The 18,746-nt window shown below is 39.2% G+C and overlaps 1 protein-coding gene across 3 annotated transcripts; it reads right to left on the reverse strand.

Moving 5' to 3' along the window:
• Nucleotides 1-9,387: 9,387 nt before the first annotated feature.
• On the reverse strand, nt 9,388-18,437 carry LOC311077962 (uncharacterized protein). 3 transcript variants are annotated; one of them, XM_084106607.1, is made up of 3 exons: nt 18,359-18,437; nt 17,298-17,545; nt 9,388-11,560 (listed from the first exon to the last, which is right to left on the reverse strand). In XM_084106607.1, exons 2-3 carry the CDS (start codon nt 17,329-17,331, stop codon nt 9,897-9,899), a joined length of 1,698 nt encoding a protein of 565 aa, XP_083962733.1. In that variant the 5' UTR covers nt 17,332-17,545; nt 18,359-18,437; the 3' UTR covers nt 9,388-9,896. The 3 variants fall into 3 exon arrangements, with proteins under 3 accessions (XP_083962733.1, XP_083962734.1, XP_083962735.1); XM_084106608.1 differs by lacking the exon at nt 18,359-18,437 and adding an exon at nt 18,045-18,107 and having other exon boundaries at nt 17,298-17,540; XM_084106609.1 differs by lacking the exon at nt 18,359-18,437 and adding an exon at nt 18,045-18,093.
• Nucleotides 18,438-18,746: the final 309 nt, after the last annotated feature.

The following is an 18,746-nucleotide window of genomic DNA, read 5'->3' on the forward strand; positions in this document are numbered from 1 at the left end:
GTAATAACATTGGCTTGCTTCAGAATATAATCTTGCTTGAAGGTAATATGCACTTGGTGTACTATCAGTTCCATGCTGTTGAGCCATTTTACACATATCCCCTCAGTTCATCTAGCCTGGGTGTGTTTCTTCTCTCACAGTTGTCAGAGAGTTTGAAGTGCGTTAAAGTTGATGATAGCCTTCGTAAATATGTCCCTTCAAAGACAAACATGTGGGAATGCCTTTGTTGCATTTACATTAGGCTTAATTGTTGTGTTGAGAGATTAAATGTAATTTTTAGAGATATTGTTCTGGCTCGTTATTTATGCCACTGATTACCACTCAGTTAGGAAGGTTTTTCACCTAATTTGTGACTTTGTGTTTTGTGTTAGTGTTACAACCCTGCACTTTTTTCTTGCCTGCTGGAGGTGGGATGACCTGGGAGGGTGTGGTTGATTGTACACCCCTGCAGACTGATTTCACTGATGGTTTTGTTAGTCTTAATCAACATTCCTCACCTTTTGGATTATTATTTCTCCTTTATTGTTTAAACTAGACATTGTTATATTCTTTTGTAATGGATAATTTTTCACTTTAATAAATAATCTTGCAAGTCAAACAATCTGCGCAAGTGTGATCCTACTTTGTTACGGTTGAAAACGAGCTGACCGTGACATAAATTAGGTGTCTCGTCCGCGATCCTTTGGTGTAGGAATGTTGGTGAGTATGTGATTATTTTTGTGAATGGTTACCTTTATGAATGAGAACTCCGGTTAGTCAGAGTGTATCCAGCTGGGTTGTGTATACAATCCTTCCGACGGAACACTCTTTGTTGTTTTGTTTATTATTTTGCATTTTTGGTTTTTAAGGGTTATCCTGGGTGGATGCAGACGACAGTCAGATCTATGTCCCTCTTAGAAAGTCAGACTCCTACTGTGTTAAGCCATTGCTAGAGTGTTTACATGACATTAAGGCCTGGATGCCTCTTTAAATTTTAATGAAAAAAAGACAGAAGTCATGGTCCTTAGTGGTAGTGGCACTTCTGTGACCCCCCTGGTTGATCTGGGTTCATTAGCACAGTATCACAAGCAAATCATTACTAATCTGGGGGTAAAGGTGGACACTGACCTTAAGTTTGACACCCAGATTAAAGCCGTAGTGAAGTCCAGCTTTTTCCAGTTAAGGCAGCTGGCAAACATTTAACCAGTCCTTCAGAGACAGCACTTTGAGACAGTAATCCATGCCTTTGTGACCACTCGGATGGATTACGGCAATGCACTTTATTTGGGGGTTAGTGGGTCCTCCATTGCCCGTCTGCAACTGGTTCAAAATGCTGCTGCTCGTCTTTTAACTGGCACAAGAAAGTATGAGCACATTTCACCTATTTTAGCTTCACTCCACTGGCTGCCTGTTCATTTAAGGATTCATTTTAAACTCCTTTTATTTGCTTTTAAAGCCTTGAATGGCCTTGCCCCACCATACCTCGCCGAGTTGCTGCACCCCTACATTCCCAGCCGCTCTCTCAGGTCAGCTGACCAGCTGCTCCTGACAGTGCCTAGAACTAGGCTAAAACTCAGAGGAGAACAAGCTTTTGCTGTTGCAGCTCCAAAACTATGGAATGTATTGCCACTACACACCAGACAAGCCTCCTCACTGATTCATTTAAAATCTCTGCTTAAATCCCATCTTTTTACTCTGGCTTTTAACACCAGGTAATCGTGATTGATGTGATTTAAATGTGTTGTGTGGGCAGTGCAGTTTATTTATTTGATTTGATTTTTCTCATTTAATTTTTATGTTATTTTATTTTATTACTTTTATCTTATTGTGTTTATCTTATTTTATTACTTTTATCCTACTGTGTCTTTTATTGTTGTGGTGTACAACACTTTGGAAACCTTGTTTGTTTAAATTGTGCTATATAAATAAAGTGGATTGGATTTATTTTAATAAAATAAAACAAAATACAAACAAAAACTACCCCGAGGGGGAAAACATGACTCGACTTGGCTAAACTTGACTTGAAGCACATAGCAGGGAAACACACAGTGTAAATATGACGACGAACCAGCACAGGACTGCAAGCACAGGGAGAATAAATAGGGTTAGCAAACAAAGCAGGTAACGAGGGAGAACAGGTGGGGAAAATGAATCAATAATCAGGTAACAAGGTGGGCGGGGTTAGACAATCGACAGGAGAGCACATGGTACAAGGAAACACATGACAAGCCATGTGCTCACACAAAACACAAGCACATGGCCAGTAAAACTAATCACAAGCCACATGCTTACAAAGAACGAGACATGAACACGCAGCCAATGAGAAGTCATAAGCCACGTGTTCACACAGAACATGACAACATGAAAGCACACAGCCAGTGTAAAACACAAGCTGTGTGCTACACAAGACAAGATAGAGCGCACAAGGAAGGGGCGTGAGCTCATCCCGTGCGCTCACAACAGAAGACAAACAAGCGGAGCATGGATGTCTGAATCTCGACACAGAACCGAAACCAAATTAGACCGATGTGCCGGGATCCACACACCACGCTCCGCACATGTAACAAGGCACGTAGACAAGTGAGTGCACGGCTCGAGGACGCTCGAAACCGCTTACTCAGACAAAAACGAGACAAATACCGGGAGTGTCAGAGCTCTGTCACAAAATCAGGAATTTAACTAGACAGGAGTACCTTTTTTTTGTTTTTTACCTTTTTTTTCGTTTTTCAGGAGAACCCTGAAACATAGTATATACCACAATAGTGAGATGGGGAGTGAGACTTGTGATCAGGTTGTAAATGGGCTCAAATTACTTTTCACCTAGAGCATTGTAAAAGACAAATTTGTGGGGAAAAAAAACATCTACATGGCTAATGCTGTAGCGGCCCCTTGGATATATTCATCGACGCAGAGAGTTTCAAACGGGTGTCATTTTATTTCTTCCTCTCAACGAGCAGCATGCACCATGAACACCGTGAAAACTACAGAAGAAACAGAATACAAAATGCTTCTATGTAGCTTCACAAATAATTTGCACAAATTATGTTCACATATGAATCATGTTTACACACAATACAAATCATTTCAACAGATGACCAATATGAAATATGAAATGAAATATGCTTCTTTTTTCTTCTTGAAACACATCTTCAGATGCACCTGAACACATCATCAGTGATGTAACCTGGGGTCCTCGGGTGTTTCGGGTCTTTCAACATCAGACACCCTCGCCCAGGCGACCCAGCCACGGCTGATCATACCGCAACTTGTGTTCAGGTAGCTCTCGCTTGCCCCCATGGTGCTCCTCTACGGATCCAGAGCCATCTCGAGGCTTTCTCGGCTGCGTCGGTGGTGTTCTTGATGGCCCTGCTCCTTGTTGTTCCTGCAATGCCCAGCGCAGTAAAGGCTTTGTGGAGGGAGCGCCCCACAAATCCTCTGCAGCCAACCTCGATAGGCATGCATCTCGCCTTCCAGCCCTGTGCTCGGCAGTCTGTGACGAGATGTTCATATTTGGTCATCTTTCTTTCGTGGGCTTCTCCCAAGCGGTCCTCCCATGGCACGGTCAGCTCCATGATGATTATATTCTTGGTGCTCTCTGAGACTAGAGTGATATCTGGCCTCATAGTTGTGCTGACAATGTGCTGGGGGAATTTCAGCTGCTTCTCCAAATCCACAGAGAGTGTCCAGTCCTTGGCTGATGCCAGGATCCCTGCTGGTGCCTTCCTCCCTGCTTGTGGCTGTTCTCCTGCCCTAACAAATGCGATTGAGCGAGTGGTGTTGCTCCCTCGTCGGCCGCCTTTGCTGATCTCTTTGCTGATGGTGTCTGCAATAGATTTCAGCACCTGGTTGTGACGCCAAGTGTAACGACCCTGGCCGAGCGCTGTTGGGCAGGAGCTCAGAATGTGCTCCAGCGTTCCACGAGCTGGGCACAGTTGGCAAGTTGGTGTGTCTGCTTTTCCCCACGTACAGAGGTTTGCTGGGCTAGGCAGGACGTCGTACACTGCCCGAATCAGGAAGGTTATGCGGTGCGGCTCGCTTTGCCAGGTGACCTTGCGGTCCATGGCCTGCTCCCACCTGGTCCAGGCCCCCCTGTTGCCCCATTCCAGCTGACCTGCTCATCCTTCCTTCCTCCACAGCAGCTCTGACCTCTTCCTGTATTCGGCTGCGTTTCTCCTTCCCCTTCAACTCTTTATGTCGAGGAGGTGTTGGGAACATCCCCAAGCCTGCTCTGCCTCGGGCCACCACTCCCACAAGCTCTTTGTGCCGCAGTCGAGCCTGTGCATCCAGCACAGCGGCTTGGGCACTCCACTTCCTCCCTGTCTTCACCAGCACTCCTGCCTGGGCCACCTTTGGGTCGCTGGAGTCTCTACACATCAGCACCTCACGTGCCCGATTCACTTTAAACTCCTCTTCCAGGGATTTTAGAGGCAACTGGAGCATTGTGGTGTTTCCATAGAGGGCAATGTTGCTGAGACTCCTGGGCAACCCTAACCATCTCCTGAGACAGCTGCTGACCTTTCTTTCCAAGGTCTCCACCGTGGAAATGGGAACATTATACACAAGTAGCGGCCAGAGTATTCTTGGCAAAAAATGAAATACAATACATTATAATTGTTCACAGAAATATGTTTTTATAATGATGACATGTGCAATAAACCCATGTAACGCAAAGAAGATGATCAGATTGTCAGCTCTCTCTCTACATGATTAAATTACTGAAATTACCCCTATTGTCTCAAGATTCCGCCGCCAGGACGTGCAGACCAAATGGCGCCACAAACGGCATAAATCAGAGACTGCCTATCTGAAAACACACATCTCTCACTTTTGAATCAACAAAACCCTTCTTTTTCCACTGCTTGGCGAACATCCGCTGACCAATAGAGAGATCTCGAAAGCACCCCCTAGGGATCTTCTTAGACACTGATTTACATTTAGACACTGATTTACACGTCAGAAAACAACAAGACTTTGTTCGACCAGATGCGCCGGCTGATAATCTCATCAAATCCAACACACACACATAGGCAAGAGAGCAAAAGTTCAGCTGCGAGCGTGAACTCTCAGCCTCGGTCAGCACACACACACACAGAAACACACACAGATCCTACCACGTGTGATCAAAATCATTTTGTACAATGTTTAAAATGTATTTTCTTGATGTGTGCATGATCCCTTGTCCCAAATATTATGCCTATATAGCTTTATTGGTGTGTAATCAATTTGATGTGACTATAATCGCGAGAAATCATATATCTGTGTGTAATTAGGTCATAGAATTGCCATTCGTGGTATCGTCTTGTTCCAGAAATCCCAACGGTCTTGAATCTTTAACACAACATATCAGAGAATGCATTGTTTTATTAATACCAGTGATATTAATGTTACGAACGAATCTATCGTTCCAATTTCTAAGAGTAAGGGGGCGTATAGATCTCGAAACGTCAGGAGGTGGGCCCGATCCGTTGTTAAAGACGATTGGCCCACGTACGTGAGAGGGTCCCTTCAAAATATCATGCTTCGCTCTGATCGCTCTCCTCTTCTCTCATCGATCCCGCTGATCCCACTTCCTCGCTTCTCCGGTCCCTGACCTCCTCCTCCTTCTCCACGAGCAGCGCTGCTCCAGCTGGACAGGCCTTGCCTTGGCCTCTGGGACACATGGCCCGCGTCATGTAAAAGCCTGCCGTCTTTGCAACCAAGATTTGCAACCTCTCCCATCCCGGGAGATGAACTTTCTTGGTAACATTACAGTCAGTAAGCCTTTTAAACTTCCGCGGCACTGGAAGACGCAGCAAAAACAGGACACCACCCTCGCTTCCTGCCTCAGCCTCAAACGAACAGAGAACGAACGTGCAAGTAACTTTAAACTCTCTCTCAAAGCTGTTTCCAGGTGTCTCGTGAACCTAGGTTTCTGTATGTAATAATTACTAGCTTTTCCCTTTTTCTCTATTTCTTTCTTTCTTTCTTTCATTTCATGTTATTCTGATCACGTGTTTTCTTGTTTGGTTAAATGTGTGTTTGTTTTATTGTTTGTATTTTTACGTACGTTTGTATTTGTAGCTCATATAATCTTTAGTTTTACATGTATTAAAATCCATATATCCTTTTAACTGTCTCTGTATTTGAAAGCCCACTTTTATAAAGTCAATGAAACAAAAGATCTAGCTACAAGCTCGATATTAGACTACATTGAGTAGTTTTAATTAATAAACTCAGAAAGTTTGATGTTCGTGGCCAGAAGATAAAACTTTCTTGGAGTTTGTAAAGAGATACCCCTTCTTAACTGTGATAATCTCACCTTTATTCGCTGGACGAATAACGATCAGACCAGTTACAGAACAAGGTAATCTCTATAATTGATAAAATAAATGTACATGCGACTTATGAATTATGACCATGAGTCATAATTATTAATATTTTTCTAAAATTCCCTATATTCTTGAGCTAATTCAAATTAACCCAGAGTCGTATTCGTTACACCCATAAACAAATGCAGTATTGACATTCTCTTTTCCTTAAAGGTATAGCGGAGGATTTTCTTTTTCCGGGTGGGTAGTGTAAACTATTGGTCCACCTAAGTGTCAATCATTCTGGTGATATGTTTACGTAAGGCCGTCGTACGTGCTCGTCCCTTAGTTTTCGCTTTCTGCGCATGCGCACTTTCAGGTGTTTATGTGTGGTGAGCTAGAGCTAAGCCATTCATTGAAGCTCGCCGTTTCACCGGGTCCTTTGAAAATGTCTGAGGGTCGCAAGAGAAAAAGTTTGTACGAACTGTATGAGAAGAAGAGAAAGGCCTCAGAAGAGAGAAACAAGATCAGAGTGTTTTTGGGAGATTGTTTCACACGATGGCGTGCGCTGAAAACACAGGTTGGGCTTCCCACTGATGCCTCAGTCGCGAAGTTTCTACTCGACAGGTAAAGTTTGGCATGCTATTTGGAGAAAAAGTGCAAATCTTCTTTTGGAAAGTAATCTTGTATGAGCGATGCCGACAGCAACTTGTAAACAGAGCGTGCACTAGGAGAACCTCGCACATGTTTAATAGGCGTTCCCTCTCTGGAGCAGGTAGAGTGTTGCGCATGTGCATTTTTTCAAAAAGTGGAGAGGGCGGTTCTTATCTAAAATTCGGAAAGATCCTCCGCTATACCTTTAAACAAAATCTCTTTTTGATAATACAAACTCCACACATTTTCCTTCATACCTCATTCCGCTTCTCCAAGGGCGCTAATTCAAAGAGTTTCTGCCATCAGCTACCATGCTCTCTAGCTCGACACACCATCACAGTACGGAGCTCTTAAAAAATAACATGTACGAGCAAAACAAAAATAAATAAAATCACAATATAAACTCTTTCTTTACAAGATTCAAATGGATGAACACGATAAATAATTAAAGTGATTAGAAGTTTTTACCGTTCTTCCGACGACACACGAGCACATTGTGAAGAGAGAGTAACAGGAAGTTTTAGCGTCATAAAAAACATCCGAACTTTCCGAAGAAGAAGAAAGGCGCTTTTTCAAAATAAAAGCCTGAACAGATGTCGAACTATAATGTCTTTTTAACATGTAAAAATAAAATATTATATATTATATAAACTGTGTAGGAAAATATTAATGCGATTTATAAGACATTTACAAATGCAACTGTGAGACATATTGTAGCCGTGTGGCGTTTCTGTGCTCCTGTGTATGGTATAACTCCAGCTATATGGAAGATAGCAGAGTGTGTCACTAAGGAGAGAAACACATTCAACCCATGTTGATTGTAAATGATTAACAATTCCAGTATTACAATTATTCATTGTTAACAAGACATTTGGTCTAGTATGGATTTACAATTTTGAAAGTGCAGACAGGTTCAATGAATTTAGATGTTAAACTATTATGCTATTTGGCTGCTACCCGACTAGCAAATGACGCTAATAGTTGAAGGCCTTGAGTGGCCAAAGTTGTTAGATCAGTAAGAGTTTTAGATGCATTTGAGCTTTTCTGAACACCCCACAACATTAATTACATATTTAACTTCCAGAAAAACATATTTTCCCACCTCAGGCATCAAATCCCTATTATTATTGGTAATTATTTTAGGATATGGCCACTATTAGTCTTCAACACCGTTATGGACACTATGGGAGCTCTCTGAATATGATTATAAAATATATTTGTAATGAAATCAGCATTTTCCTGTTAATCAGATGTCTCTCACACTAATTCAGTAATTGTAAATGTAAAATTTACATATAATTTTACACATGCTATACTAAAGCCTGAAATGGGCACTTTTTGTGACAGCAACGTCATCATTTTTGATCAAAGATGTGGCTTAACTTCAGAATTTGAACTAAAATCAGTATTCTTATGATTGCTCTGAACATTTCAGACTAAGTTCAACAAACATTAAATGACTTATTCATAAACCTAAAAAAATAATAAAAATGTAGGTGTGACGGTGTTGAGATAGGGTAACAGGGTTGAAGAGACAAAAACAGCTTAACATATACATAGTTGTTTTTTACCAAAATTAAATGTAACCAAGAAAAACAACAGATAAATTGCAATTGCAACTCTACATTAGATAACTGTACATTAGAACATTATAAACTGACTGAATAGGTCATCAAAATAAAACATATTACTTGTGTGCTTTTTTGGTGTGTGTGTGTGTGTGTGTGTGTGTTCGTGTGTTCAAGCATGTGTTTTTTTTTTTTTTTTGCATGTGCACGCGCTTCGTGGCAAAAAAGTAACGGGGTTGAGTGTGACTGAGTTGTGATTTTCTGCTTGAAAATGGCCACTGCTCCACATGTAGTAAATAACAGGAGAACACATGGCATGCATGATATTAAGAAATCATGTATATTGTTGAAATAAAGTTCATTTTCACAAGTAATAGAATTCTATCTTTATTTGATGTAACAGGGTTGAGTCGTTGAGCTTGACAACCACAATATCACAATTCTATATAAGTTATAGTTATAAAAGAAGGTGGTAACTTGCCTGTGTCTACACACAATGTTGTTCAGAAGACTTCTATGATGTTATTCCTGTTATTGATGTCACATATAAGGATATGTTCATTAGTTTTATGGGGGAGAATGATTTGTGTAACGGGGTTGAGGGATTACTGAGTGACGGAACTAAATAATGTGATTTTAATGAATAATCATGAATTTCCTTAGAAAAAAAAAAACATTACCAGCAAAAAAGCACAGATAGATATTCATGGAAATGGCAAAATGTATGGACTTTTTTTCTAATTATATTATTTATATCCCAAGTACACTTTCATAGAAGGCCATGAGGGACATGACAAAATAGGTGGTGTCAACTGAAAAAAAAAAAAAAAAAAACTAGATCATTTCTAATATAAAGATAATATGTATGTAATTATTTTTAAACTTTATTAAAGGAAACATTTCAATTGATACAAAAAGCTTTTAAAAATAGATTTTGGTGACCCAATAGGTAAAATACACTTAAACATTTTTAGTATAAATACACGAGCGATTGCAGCACATCCGGCCCTGCATTTGTAAGCAGCAATTCAAGGAGAATTACACTGTTGTAGATAACACCTTTAATTCCAAAATACTCCTCAAAAAGTTCAAACATATTTAAAGATTTCACTCTCAGACTCATTTTGATACATTGACTGCACAATGGTGCCTGTCATCAAAACCTGTGGAATCTTTTGGTTCGAGCTGAAATGCATGTTTTAGGTCGCAAAATGTGACAATTTAGTCGCAGTCTAGAGCCCTGTATAGTGCTGTATTTCTGCTTTTACATGAACTACTGTCAGAAAGCAAATTATTATTATTTTTTTTTTATTGATCTGAACTGACAAATTACACATTCCTGTTGGTTGAACACAACCTAATAGATATCAATCAATCAACAAAGTGTCCTGTGCTCACCTCACACCGGCTATAGGACTGTATGGATCTTCATGTGTAGCTTCAGGTGACTTTTAATACAGAAACTCATCCCGCACTGATCACACGTGTGCCGCTTCTCTCCAGTGTGGATCCTCTCGTGTGTTTTCAGAGATGATGACTGACTGAATCTCTTGTCACAGTGTGAACACTTGTAAGGTTTTTCTCCAGTGTGAATTCTCTGGTGCCGTTTTAAATGTTGAGCTGTAATAAAAGTCTTCTCACACTCAAAGCACATGTACTCTCTCACACCAGTATGTATTTTCTTATGTGCATGTAAAGAGTCCAGTCGTGAAAAACTCTTTCCACACACAGAACATGAATGCGGCTTCTCCTTCGTATGAACTCTCAGGTGTGTCTTCAGGTTTGATGCAATAAGAAATGTTTTGCAACATTGATGACATGTGAACGTCTTCTCTCCGGTGTGGATCCTCATGTGAACGTCAAGAGAATGTTTGTATGTGAAATTGTTTCCACACTGATGGCATACATACGGCTTCACTCCAGTGTGGATCCTCATGTGTCGCTTCAGGTAACTTTTAAAAGAGAAACTCTTCCCACACTGTTCACACGTGTGCGGCTTCTCTCCAGTGTGGATCATCTCATGTGTTTTCAGAGTTGATGACTGACTGAATCTCTTGTCACAGTGTGAACACTTGTAAGGATTTTCTCCAGTGTGGATCCTCATGTGTCGCTTCAGTTCACTTTTAAAAGAGAAACTCTTCCCACACTGATCACACGATTGTGTTTTTTCTCCAGTGTGGATCCTCTTGTGTGTTTTCAGAGATGATGATCGATTGAATCTCTTGTCACAGTGTGAACACTTGTAAGGTTTTTCTCCAGTGTGAATAATCTCGTGTCGTTTTAAACTGTCCGCTGTAGTAAAAGTCTTCTCACACTCAAAGCACATGTACTCTCTCACACCAGTGTGGATTTTCTCATGTTTATGTAAAGTCTGACGCAGTGAAAAACTCTTTCCACACACAGAACATGAATGCGGCTTCTCCTTCGTATGAACTGTCAGGTGTGTCTTCAGGTTTGATGCACAGAGAAATGTTTTGCCGCATTGGTCACATGAGAACGGCTTCTCTCCGGTGTGGATCCTCATGTGATTGGTCAGATGTTGTTTTTGTGCGAAACTCTTTCCGCACTGATCACATGTGAACGGCTTCTCTCCAGTGTGAACACTCATGTGTCGCTCAAGATTATGTTTGGCTGTGTAACTCTTTCCACACTGAGTGCAGGTGAAAGATTTCTTGGCTCTTCTTTTCTTTAAAAATGTATTTTTAGTCTTTGAGCGACTTAAAGGTTTTTCTCCAGGTTTGACATGATGTTCCTCCTCCACTTCACTCAGTTCTTCACTCTCCTCCTTCACTTCACTCAGTTCTTCACTATCCTCCTTCACTTCACTCAGTTCTTCACTCTCCTCCTTCACTTCACTCAGTTCTTCACTCTCCTCCTTCACATCACTCAGTTCTTCACTCTCCTCCTCCACTTCACTCAGTTCTTCACTCTCCTCCTCCACTTCACTCAGTTCTTCACTCTCCTCCTCCACTTCACTCAGTTCTTCACTCTCCTCCTTCACTTCACTCAGTTCTTCACTCTCCTCCTCCACTTCACTCAGTTCTTCACTCTCCTCGCTCTCTTCCATCAGGTCTGACACGAAAGAAACAATTATTACATTTAATTTTTAGTACATCAAAATATTTCTCTTCAAAGAGAGCAATATAAAGTGAAAGGACATGAAAGTGAGCCCTGATGTAATGGTAGAAAGTAGACAACTGTTACAAAATATTATGATAATCTGATGCCTTTTTATAAATTGATTATATGCCCTTGAAACTTTCCATGAATGAGGTAAATTTATCTTCCAATTATTATTTTTAAAACATTATAGGCACAAATCCCATGTTTCTTTAGCAAGAACTATTAAATTAGGCCTAGAACTTTGAGATTGATATTTATTTTACTAAAACGTTTTAATTATTAATAGCCGTTCACTAGGGCTGGGGTAAACGATTATTAATTAAACGATTAGTCTGGCGATTATTTTATCGATTAGTCGACTAATCTAACGACTAATTGAAATTAATTATCCTGCCTGTTATTCGCATATCTCTCGAACTGTTAGTCCGATGGATTTCAAAATCGTCAGGTGTCTTGCTACGGGCACAAGTAAGTGCAGTGCCAAGTTTGACGTTGTTTGGATGAGAAATGCAAAAGATATTGTTAAATACAAAGAACGGTATTATTACAGGTAAAAGAAGCACTTGGAAGGTTGTGGTTTAAAAAAATAAACATTCTGACTTAAACACTCTGTCAGCTACAATGTTTACAATGTTTACTTCTGAATATTATAGTATAAATGTAACAAGTCCATTTTGATTCATTTTAGTAAAAAATGTGTTTTCTTTACCAAAAAAAGTGGCAAGATGAAAACCACTATTTTCGGTTTCAATAAAAAATTCAAATCCAGATTTTGATTTTCAAAGATTTATTATAAAAACAGATAATTTTTTCCCAAAAATGCAATAAATTCATGACACTTTTTTTTTTCAAAATGCAATTAATCCATTGAATCAATATAAAAGTTAATTTTCATATTTAAACTGTTGAAAATACACAAAAAAGTAAGTTGGTCCACATGACAGCCTCTGAACTCGGTCAATAATAATCTTATATACAGGCACGCACTGGACTAAACATACACTAAATCACCATCGCTAAGAAATACCTCCTGAACTTTTTTGACGGGATCAGCTGTAAAATGGCTTGGTCCTGCTCGTTTTTTTTTTACTTTGAGTACAAGAATTTAACGTTTTTTAAAAGATCCCCTGAGGTCAACGTGTCAGTGTGACAGAAGTTTGATGCTGTCGTGTGAGAACAAGCTACAGTCGGCATTTTTCCTCCTCCCGCGTGCCTCGTCTTCTTAATCTCCTCACGTAAATGATTAGATTTCGATGGCTTACATTTCTTCCACAGGTTCATCAATGCCGTCAAATGTATTCATTTTTTTTGTTTGTTTGTTTGTTTGTTTGTTTGTTTATCAAAAAGTACAAAGTAGATAAGGAAAACTAGGATGCCGGTTGTATTCAAAGCGCCACCGTCACTGTTTACAATGCATGGAATGGTGCGCTGTGATTGGTTGAGCGGATTTATCGCATTCTGCAGAGAAAGGAGACTGGCGTTTGTCGTGGTTTGGAAATAAAGGGAGAAAACATGACAGAATAACACGGCGGATATGATATTGCATTTCAAGTAAGATTAAAAATTTACTTTTCAATACCGACCCTATACAATACTGATTTTTGCGGGAACTAATTTTTTTTTTTTAAAGGCCGTTTATCGCGTTTTGGAACCAAACTCTTAATTTTATTCACGGCCAATGATAATTAATTAATGACTAATTGGCCAATTTAATCCATTCTGCAATGTTTCGGTCTCCCACGTGTGTGTGGCGAGCTGTACCTCAGGGAACGGTGCAAAAAATAAATAAAAAATTAAGTGTTGACGAAAAAATATGACGTCGACGTAATTTTGATGTTGAAACGTCGACGCGCCGCTACAGCACTACCTATACTATGTTAAATTTATGTTTGTGAAAAAGCTGCTGCAGAGTTTGACTTCATTTCACGACCGTCGCAGTGTGTGTAGAAATTTCACAAGCTCAAAGTGTAGAGTGGCCGCGGCTTTAACTAGTTTTAAATTAACCATTTTTATTATCAGCAGGGTTCGTACGGGTGCTTGAAATCCTTGAAAGTGCTTGAATTTTGATGTTGTGTTTTCAAGGTTTGAAAAGTGCTTGAATTTTGGATAAAATGCTTGAAAATGCTTGAATTTGTAACTGTATTTCTTTCACAAGAAATATCTTTCTGACAAAATAGTTCTTTATTAAATGGAGAAAAAAAATGTAGCCCTACAGAATCAGATATTGATTTGCGTTACGCTGGCCAGAGCAAAAGTAGGCAGAGTTTTCATTTTGATTTCCGCGGTTGTTTGGATGCACCGTTTTTATTGGCCACGCAGTGGCAACAGAACTATTTTAAACTTTGACCGCGGCGTGCGCGCGAGCTCGCTGAGCTCCGCTTTGGTCCGAGTCGCGCGGCGCAAGCCATTGAAATATATCGGTTTCATTTCATAACGCAGCGCGGTCCGCGTCCTATCTGAAAGGGCCATTAGTGACTGAGAGTACTTGGTGTGATAATGTAATGTAAGTATTACATGTCCGTTATGTCACGTTCATTTGTGGAATTGAATATGCAGTGAACATTGCCAAAATTACAGAACTGAAACGTGCAAATTAACCTGCAAACGTTAGCCCAGTGCATAACAACAGTCGTTGATTGCTGAACTGAAATCAGTCAGTGTCATAAGTAGTATACTGTTACTGTAAGGTTTAGGATGGCCCTATGCAATATTTACACTGCTCTATTCCAGTAAATGTATTAGCTAACGTTATGTCTTGGCCCAAGACATCTTGGCAATGAAATACATTTATCAGGCAGGTGCCTGTGCACTCAGATATTGTTCAAACCTTGTCTATATCAAGAATGTGTCCCAAAACGGGAAGGCCTGTCAAATATTTCTGTTCAAATCCTAAGTCTTCATATTTGAAATTAATTCAGTTTTACAGCCTATAAATCACATTATCTGGTAAGCAATATTTGGACATGAATATAATGAAAAGTATATTATTCATATGCTTTAGGCTATATACTTAGTGATGCATTTTGAAGAATAAAACTTGTGATTGGCTTAAATATTAGGGCTGCACAATATATCGAAATATTGCAAATGTATATATTACAATATGCATAATTGCATATCGCAACGCCTTGCAATAACTGGGGCCATGAACAAAAGACAAAGAAAATCACTCACTGCTTTTGGCTGAATAGGCTAACTTTTGTAGCTTTAATAAGAATCAGTATATTTAATTCATGCAGTGAAAACTAAGCAGTGTTTATTTTTACATTTGATTAATCAGTTTCTGTTGTTAAATAAACCTAATGTAGGATAACCGGAACCCCTAAACCCCAGTGATGTTAAAATAACACTTCTTATGCTACAGAACATTGATGTTCACTGTCAGAAGTTGTAGGGATATTTTCTTATCACAAAAAGAATGTGAAACACGTATGTGTAGGTTATGTAAGGGATAATGTATAGAGAGGCCGTCGTTATAGCGAATAACAACCCCGACAGGCTGAACAGGACCCCGACGCAAAGCGGGGGGGGGGTCTTGAATCAGCCTGAAGGGGTTGTTATTCGCTATAACGACCGCCTCTCTATACATTATCCCGCTTATTACATGGCTACCTACAAAATAAATAACTAATTTGACACGAATTATTGATTTAAAAAGGAGTTTATTAGGGCTGTATTCTTCCAGTCGATTAGTCGATTATTTGGTCGATACGTTCTGGCTCGACCAAAATTCTGATTGGTCGATTTTTTGCCGCGTTCATTTCATTAGTTTTGTCGCGTTCATTTACCGGTAATCAGTTTTGCCGCGTTCATTTCATCAGTTTTGCCGCGTTCATTTCATCAGGTGGAAAGCACTAATTGCTAATGGGGGTGTTTTCAGAGCACCCCTGTTTCACAGGTAACAGTCTGTCTTCAGAACACCCCCCTTGTTTTCACTTCTTTTGGATTAGCCCAACTCACCGGAGAAGACGGACAGATTGAAGAAAGTAGGCTACTAGAAGGTTTGCTGAATATTACTTGATCTGGTTTGTTTAATAAATATTATTTTTTTATTAAAGTGGACGTGCCTTTTGTGTTTAAGAGTAAAAGCTTTAAGTTAATAGTCTATTCGTGTCTCAGCCGCGAAGCTGAGCTCCTATGTTCAGCCCTTAGACTAAAAAATAGGTTCAGCCTCACTCTGTGCGAGCTGCACAGAGCGGCTGAAATTATAGAGCCTGTCAGTTATTATAATACATATGACAGAAACAATTGTCTAAATTATGTTACATATTCATCAAAAGTTCTTGTCATGATATCACTAGTTGACAACATAGTACTATTTTCGGAAATCATAGGCTGCTATGATATTGCGCAGGTGCACGTGATGCAACGCTGTCAGAGCCGACAGCCGACAGACTCGTGTGTCAGACTCATTTCAGTGCAAATTAATTACGTCAAAAACGATTTAATACTGCAAATAGCCTACTAGTTTTTTTATGTTTATTTATAATTCATTTAGGCGGACAACAAGGCTACCAAGTAGTGCGCAGCTAATTAATTTAACATTTTTTTTCTAACGTCATTTTTAGTCGATTTTAGTCGATTTTTAGTCGAAAACTTCAGGACTTCAGTCGACCAAGATTTTCTTTGGTTGAGTACAGCCCTAGAGTTTATTGATTTAAAAACGATTGCATTGCTTCCGCCAAAGAAAGCCGCTCCGCCGCTCCGCGTCCATAGCAACGCGCTGTTTTTCATGGCAACGGTCTGTTATACTTCGCAGCGGTCTGTTATCAAGAAATAACAGACCGCATTCTACATTGGAATTCAGCCGAGCCATGTAATAAATCATTTTAAAGATATTTTAAAGATAATTTAAGTTAATTTGACACACTTTAAGCATTATCGTATCGCATATTGAATATCGCATTATTTAATGAGTTATCGCATATCTCATTTTTCTTCAATATCGTGCAGCCCTCTTTTAACTATGTATTATGTAATTTACGGTAGTGTAAGGTGCTGGAAAAAGCTTTAAAATGGACCTGGAAAGTGCTTGAAAAGTGCTTGAATTTGACCTTGGGAAAAGTGTACGAACCCTGTATCAGTATCTGTGTCCTACATGTTTCAATCAACCCAGTTACTCCTGATATAATTTTCCTCCTTTTAAAAACAGAATTTCTTAAAACTGTGACACACAGGAAGTGACATCATCTGGGCTATTTCTAAAGCATGATGGGAAGACAAGAAAATAATCTCAATCCATTGTCTCAGTTTTTACACAAACTGTAGCATTGACTGTATTCATCAACCCTGTTACCAAAGTCACTGTAAGAAGAATCTCTATAACTATGAATAACTTGTATGATATTTGACAAATACAACTTTATCAGTAACTTGGAGTTTACTGATTATTCCTAAAAAAAATAATTGTTTTAACTATGTTGAAAATGACTCAAATTCTGGTAACGTTGCTGCAAATTGGAAACCAGATACAAAATAAATGAAAAATAGTATTTAGCTTGATCTAATATTGATAATCAATATAAAAATGTCTCAAACCTCCCTTTACTGACCATTTGTTGAACCCAGAACATTCTGTACCATTTCATAGTTAAACTGTTTATCTAAATGTGATGAAGTGCTTGCATGTTTCTAACATGAATGTTCTTCAGCATCATGAATGAATGAATGAAGAATAAACACCAACCTCTTTGTTCTTCAGGATCTTCAGTGTGTTTCATTCTGCAGGGTTCTGGATCACTCGTGTTCTCACTGTCCTCTTTAATAAACTTAGTCTTTGCAGATTTCAGCTCTTCCTGATGCTCGTCTTCACTTGTAGCTGATGGGAATTTACAGCATTTATTGCTGAATTACTGTGGGAGGAGCTTCACTGATGATGTCATTGCAGTGGGAGGAGCTTCACTGATGATGAATTCCAGAGTTGGGGGAGCTGATCTGCCAAAATCAAAAGTATCAATTACTGAGTTTGTTTTTATAATAAATGACACTTCTAAGTGTAGCTGGTGCGGTCTGCACTTCGCCGACTACTGTGTTGTGTTCTGGTGCACTGACGATCTTCAATCAGAATCAGTCTCTCTCAGTCAAGTAGAATGCAGACTCAGTATTAAATCGCATTCAAAAATCAGAAAATAAAATACAGAAAAATTACAATGAAAAATAAACATATCGCATTAGACTTGTGTATATCATGTGTATCTGTCATATTGTGTGTTATTTCTGTTATTAACTATGGGTAATAACGTTTTAACGTTGTGTTTTACATTAACATTATGCAACATGAAATATTTCAATAGTTAACACATACAGTAACATGCATGAAGCAAAATGTACATGCTTTACATCTGGGCTGTTCAGTGCCATTGGACACCAATCAATACAAGAAAACTTTTAAATGAACACATTATATTTTAAACCAGGTATTGGAAGTACATACCTGTCCTGTACAATTTCAAAGAGAGCAAAAGTTCAGGATTCTATCTCCATTCAGAATCAGCCTAACATAAGAAAAAGGACAACTGAAACATGTGGGCTGCATTACAAGACGATAGACTGGCGAGCGCTAGCACACAGCAAAACAAACCACGAGGTTAGCTATATTAGCAATTTCTTAAGCACCCAAAACAGCAGTCCTCGACACATCTCAATGTGCACTCATCATAAAATGCACGTACAAGTTACCATGTGCACTAAAGCTAAAGTTACAACCGGTATATTTCAAGCTTGCATCGCCCTGATGTGAACACCTACCTCTCTCAGTCCAGTAGAGTGCAGAGTCTGAGAAACGAGCGCGAAGATTCAGTATATGACCACCACTCTAGCCTCTATCCAATAGAGGGCGCACTTACACAACAAACAACTCTCCCAGTACCTATGACATGACTGGTCAATACAAGACTCACATAAAACAAAATAGAAAACGAAAGGTTGCAAAAAAGGTTGTTAAATAAGTATTTATGTCTGTCTTTCTATTCATCCTACAGTAACTGGTGCCAATTCATTAATTATTTTGAACAATTTGTATTGCTAATCCTAACATTATTCTTCATTAAAATCCAGGTATCTAAATATAGAAAATAATTTAAATAATTAAAATTCTTCCAAATATAAATAATGGTAAGAAAAACAGTTAAATCAT

The sequence above is a fragment of the Abramis brama genome (assembly GCF_963993115.1).
Source record: "Abramis brama genome assembly, chromosome: 1".
Classification (NCBI taxonomy): Eukaryota; Metazoa; Chordata; class Actinopteri; order Cypriniformes; family Leuciscidae; genus Abramis; species Abramis brama.